This window comes from Prunus dulcis, chromosome 2, assembly GCF_902201215.1.
Source record: "Prunus dulcis chromosome 2, ALMONDv2, whole genome shotgun sequence".
Classification (NCBI taxonomy): domain Eukaryota; kingdom Viridiplantae; phylum Streptophyta; class Magnoliopsida; order Rosales; family Rosaceae; genus Prunus; species Prunus dulcis.
In genome coordinates, this window is record NC_047651.1 from 20,567,655 (window position 1) to 20,573,813 (window position 6,159).

The window sequence follows — 6,159 nt, forward strand, 5'->3', positions numbered from 1 at the left end:
TTTTCTAATTGCCTTACTTAATTTAAAATACACTTCATTGATTTAATTGATGTGGCATATATTATGAATATGTCATATCATGTGATATAGAAATATGGGATAAAAATATAGTAAGTATAGCATTACTTGAGAGCTAATTGTTTTGCTTCTAAAGTGGTGTATATATATATATATATATATATATATTTCATCCATGGAAAAATATGAAAGACACCAACTTATTACATTAATTTCTAGACACCAACTTGATTAGACCAAATACTGGTCTTTGATAGAGATCAAAGAAAATAGACAAGAAATTAAATAGTAGAAAAATGTAGTTGTGATTTATTTGTTTTCATTATAGGTCCACTCTAAACCTGTTTATTTACAATAAATAAAAAATTATCACGTTAATTAGTGTAATAAGTCGACGTGTCTAGAATTATTGTTTAACACATATCGTTTCGTTCACGTATTAAGACACCGGAAGCAGCTGCAACCTTAAACATGTGGTAATTAACAATCTATATTACAGTTATTAACAACAACTACTTTTTAAACACGTCAACTTCTGGATCGTTAATCATATTAAATGTTAATGTTAATGTTAATGTTATATGGTTGGCAGGTTGTCTGTTTGTCTGTGCATGGTCACTGCTGACTGAGCACCTGTCCTCTCCTTTCAAATCCCAAAGTTTGACTTGGAAACTACGATATTCTTGCTTGCTTCTGGAAGCAAAATAAGATATTAACATGAATACAAGAGGAATGCTGGGCATGCAGATGGAGATGAGGGGGACTGGCCCCGTGAAAGTTACCAGTAATATATCTTCAGATTTTTGTGCTGGTTAAAAAATTATCAGTACTTGATGTATGTGAATTATAATTGTAGATTCGTAGTTGTAAATTTACGTGGACATCTTTCTATAAAACCTACGTATAATTACAACTCAAAATTTGATGTATGCGTTGTATTTGAGATTTTGAGGGCTCTGTGCTTAATTTAAATTGAGGTCTCATATAATCTAATATAAAAATACTTATAACTAAAAGTCATCACCAATAAACATGTAATGACAAAAACATACTTTACTATCCAAAAATCATTCACATTGTATTTGTTATCTTTATTACAAGAGTTTTTTCTCCAAAAGAAAAAAAATACACAACCAGTACAATACTTAATGTCTGAAAATTGATCTTCTTGAATATTTAGAAGAAAAATCATTAATCAAATGTTCATAATTAAGTTTTTCTAAAGTTCACTTCCAACTTCGCCACACATACTTTTGTGATAATATGCAGCATGCTAAAGTATATATAAGATTCTTAATATATATATATATATATATATATATATTGGCTTAAAAAATCAAGGACACTGTGCGGTGATGCCACTTACACCACCCAAAGCCGCCCCTGGTTGGCTGTTATATGCGCCAATGTTACGTAATAAAACTGTGTGACTTATTGACTATTGATAATGTTTATTTTGACCCAAATACGTGTGATTTAAAGGCATGTTGTGACAATTGCGCTAACGTTGGAGCAACTGAAGCAGTGACAAAAGTAATAGTTACTTGAGGACCACGCAACATGAAGTCATGAGTTAAAACCCAGTAAACAAGTTAATCAACCACTAATTAAGCTATAGTAAAAGGGTTGAACTAAGACCTGCTCAGCGGCTTCACTGGGATATATTTTGGCCTTTGATTTGATTAATTAATTTCTAAACTTGACTGGTCTCGTTCTCTGGATTTCCCGTTGGATAAAGAAAACAAAGACAAATCCCACCCAATTTTGAAAATCAAACCAATCAAAAGATATATTACGACTTGTTTGGACTTTAATAGTTGAATGCAATAGTTTTTGCTTTCTTGACGAAGACGTCTTTGAACCTTCCTTTCTTCATTCACATGCATGTCAATATCTTCTGGAACTTATTTACAAAATGAGAAAATTTTTGGGTTTTTTTCTTTTTCAAAGTTTTGAAAATGCTTATCATTTTGGGTTTTTTTTGTTTCTTTTTCGGGTTTATTGATCATTTTAGGTGCTTTGAATTATGACAAATTCATTCAACAATTACTGGGATGTTTCTATTTTAGCTCAAATTCTTGCTTGTCATATTCAAATTTTAAAAAAGAAATTCTTTCTGTCTGTCGTGGATTTATGTCATTCCTATAACTACTTCACACTACGTACCTTATTGATAATTTTGGGTGGTTTGAATTATGCCAAATTCCTCCAACAATCGATAGGATGTTTCTATTTGCACTCAAATTCTTGCTTGTCATATTCAATTCTTTAAAGAGAATTTCTAGAAATCCAAAGTTATACTAACTGACTAAACTTTTATTTTCTTAGAAAATTTTAATTCTTGTTTATTGCATAAAATTTAAAGGAAACTGAAAATGTGGTTTATTTGTTTATTTATACTAGCCTCTAGCGCTTGCTAGAGGCATTATTTAAAAAATTTTAAATTTATTTTAGAATTAAAAAATATAATGCGTAGTTGTGTTTCATAAAAATAGAATTCATTATCTAATTTTTCTTTTAATTTTAATTTTAATTTTTTAATATAAAAAAGTGTGAGTTTATTATATTATCCTTATTTAATTAATAATCTTAATATTTATATTAGCCAAGAGTATTTTTTAATATTTTGAATATTTTATTATTCTGTCTTTTACTTTATATATATATATATATATATTACACTGGCAAAAAGAATGAGTGCTATACTACCATCAAAGTGGGACCTGTACACACAAGTCGCACAGAAAAATATAATGTTTTAGCTGCAAAACACATAATAATAACAAATTAATCATTTACCAAAACAAAAATTCAAATAAAAATCAAATACTTGGTGGTACGTAGGCTACCTAGCCTCCTTCCTCTATGTTGACCGGAAAAGAATCAACCACGTGGTGACAAAGAAAAGCAGCCCCCACAAAGAAGCAAACACAAAGCTCCAAAAAAAAAAGGTTCGAGCCCATTGAACCCATCTAGAACACTCAAACAATTCAAATCCCAATATTCACCACCCAACCACTCACTACAAGAAAACCCATAACTTGAGAAACTCTGACGTAACGAGAATTTTCACTTTTTGTTATTTTTATCAAGAATACAATGACACGTAAAATAATTTTTTCATTTGTTATTATGTTATTAACAGACGAAAGTAAAATAATGTTAACACCGTTACAAGAAAGTTTTTTTTTCCCCAAAACCTTCACTCTGCAGAAGCAGCCTGCTCTTCTAGAACACCAAGTAAATTAGACATCACTGTCTGTCACACCGTCCTGGGCCTCCCTTTTATTCATTTTCTATTTTAAATCTCTGCTGAAAATTATTTTCCTGCTTTCTTTTGTGCCCTTCATCTAGAAGCCGTCCCTACCAAGCCTTGCCCCACCAAAAGGGTTAAAGATTCTCTCTTTTATTATTTGAATATGAGCTTATGACCCTCTTATATATATTTGGATGCTATTGCTCTCTCTCTCATCACAAACTACCCAACAACAATTTCATCAGAAACTATAGAGCTTTTTGGTTATCTTTCTGTACACCGAAAATGGTTGCCCAAGAAACCTACCAGAACCCAACTGTTCTTGAAGAAAAAACCGAGCAGTTTCAAGATCAAGATCCATATGAAGCAGAGGAAACACTCTCACTTTGTGATCTTCCCACACACAGTGACTCAGCTCATTGGGATGACTGCTCCAAGGAGTATCAGAGCTCATCCTTTGACAATGATGAAGACAACTTCTTTGAGTTTTTCAGCGAAGAGTTCACAGCCTCAACGTACCCATCATCAGGGAAGGACATCATCTTCTGTGGAAAACTCATCCCCTGCAAGGAAGCACCAAAAAGCTTTGAAGCAGAGAAAACCCACCACCAGGACAAGGAAATTGGCAGCACAAAACGCATCAGAAAAGGGTTTTTCAGGTCATGGAGGTCCTGCTCTTTCCACAAGACAAGCAAGTCCTTCAACTCCAAAATCTCAAAGCCTGCGCTGCAAGGCAAAGACCCTAGGAGCATGAATACCTGTTTGTCATTTCCCACATCGAAAAGTTACAGAAAGTGTGAGCTTTCTAAAGTGTCCATACTTTCAAGCACCCCATCGAAGTCAAAGTGGTATCTTTTTATGTTTGGCATGGCCAGGTTTCCAACGGAGATGGAGCTCAGGGACATTAGAACAAGGCAGAGCAGGAGGAGCCCATCAACCATGTTTAGGTCTTTTGATGAAGGCAGTGATCAAATGGAGGGGCAGAAGGGTAATATGGGAAGGAAAAGTAGTAACAAGGCCAAGGGATTGTGGGGGCTGCTGAGAGCTGTGGGGTGTAGGATTAGCCAGCCAAACACTGTCGTAAAGGCAGGCTTCCTTTAGCTGAGTTCAAGTTCAAGACATGCCAAGATTGACTTTACTTAATTGCTCACATGTGTCTAGTGGATAGAGTAGAAGAATATTATAGTGACTCTCAAAGACATTTTTGCAATATTGGGTTCCATATTTTGTAATCTAATTTTTTTATGGAGGAAACGAATATGATCAATTTAGAACCTCAATGTGAAGAATATGACTATAATCTGCTTTAAAAAAAAAAAAAAAAATTTCTTGCTACAAAGGTCAATAAATATGGTAGAAATAATATTATTAATTGTGAATAAGAGTACGTTTTTTTTTAGTAATCCAATGACTTATAACATGTGGTTGATTTTGATATCGCTAATGTGTATTTGACCTTTGGAGGATGGAGATTAGAACATAAAATCTCAAGTGCATGAAAAATTACTTTAATTGCTAAGCTACAAGTCTCTTACAAAGAGTATTTGCCCTTACACCTAAGATTAAATTTTGATGTATCAGTCTCACTTGACATCTTTGTGACCAAAGAAAAAAAGGGGGAAATGTGGGGGGGTATATCAATGTCCTGTATTGCATTCTGCATTGTGTCCTCCACAGTCAGTGTTCGATAGCTTGATTTAAGGTCTGGCACTAAGTTAATAATAATATAAAAGAAGGATTGAAAGATATTTACAGAGTTCACCAAAAAAACGCGTTATGTGTGCCTAAATACGCGTAATACATGAATTATTAATAATAATTTTAATATAATTAATTACGGAAACACCAAGGTTAGTGGTTTTCATGTCGGCAAAGTATAATTACGTCGAGTAGCTTCCTTTACTAACTTTGCTCAAGCCAAAGCCAAATGCCGGCCTTCTTTTCCTTTTGCACTTTCGATGTACTTTATCTGCTGGATTATGGGTGGGCAGACTCCCCGTATTATCTTGACTTGGTTCTAATTTTTCTATTTTTTTTTTAAGAATACCGAGTCGGGCTCTTCTCCTACCCGTATAGAATAGAACATGCTGAGCCAAATCTTCTTCATGTAAAACCTTCTTTATTTAGATCGGGAAAATCGTACGGTTTTCTGAAACCATGTGCTATGGCTCGAATCCGTAGTCAATCCTATTTCCGATAGGAACAGTTGACAATTGAATCCAATTTTTCCCATTATTTTCGTATCCGTAATAGTGCGAAAAGAAGGCCCGACTCCAATCAAGAATAGTGGCGTTGGGTTTCTCAACCCTTTGCCTTAGGATTAGCCAGTTCTATTTCTTGATGGGGGGCAGGGGAAGGGATATAACTCAGCGGTAGAGTGTCACCTTGACGTGGTGGAAGTCATCAGTTCGAGCCTGATTATCCCTAAACCCAATGTGAGTTTTTCTATTTTTACTTGCTTCCCCGCCGTGATCGAATGAGAATTGGGTTGGGGCACACACAACTTTGCAGGCTAGAATGATGAACCCTTAAACTTGCCAAAAAGAGAAAATTAGTCAATCATGAAAATGAATTTTTATATTCAAACTTAGTCCCGATCTCTTGGATCATAGGAGTCCAAGAGATTGTGGTCACTCACCGTTGGATATTAATCCAATGGTTCAAAAACGTTTCTTAAAAGGAGTGCAAGACTGAGTGAACCGTTGAATTTACATCCAACGGTGAGTGACCACAAATCTTTTGGACCCTTGTAGTCCAAGAGATCAAGACTATATTCAAACTAAGATTCTCCAACTCACTCTCAATTTAGATCTCTCTATATTGGGTTTCACAAATTAAATCATTTTTATATCAATAAAGAAAATAAAAATTATTACAAGAAATGC

The 6,159-nt window shown here is 34.2% G+C and overlaps 1 protein-coding gene across 1 annotated transcript; it reads left to right on the forward strand.

The window, feature by feature from the left end:
* The first annotated feature begins 3,479 nt into the window (after positions 1-3,479).
* Positions 3,480-4,554, forward strand: LOC117619490. The gene has a single exon (XM_034349461.1). The coding sequence runs from the start codon at positions 3,560-3,562 to the stop codon at positions 4,373-4,375; it is 816 nt and encodes a 271-aa protein (XP_034205352.1). The 5' UTR covers positions 3,480-3,559; the 3' UTR covers positions 4,376-4,554.
* The last annotated feature ends 1,605 nt before the right edge of the window (positions 4,555-6,159 follow it).

Excerpts from the sequence above, each read along its gene's own strand:
- LOC117619490 (XM_034349461.1), top strand. The coding sequence starts at position 3,560 with ATGGTTGCCCAAGAAACCTACCAGAACCCAACTGTTCTTGAAGAAAAA.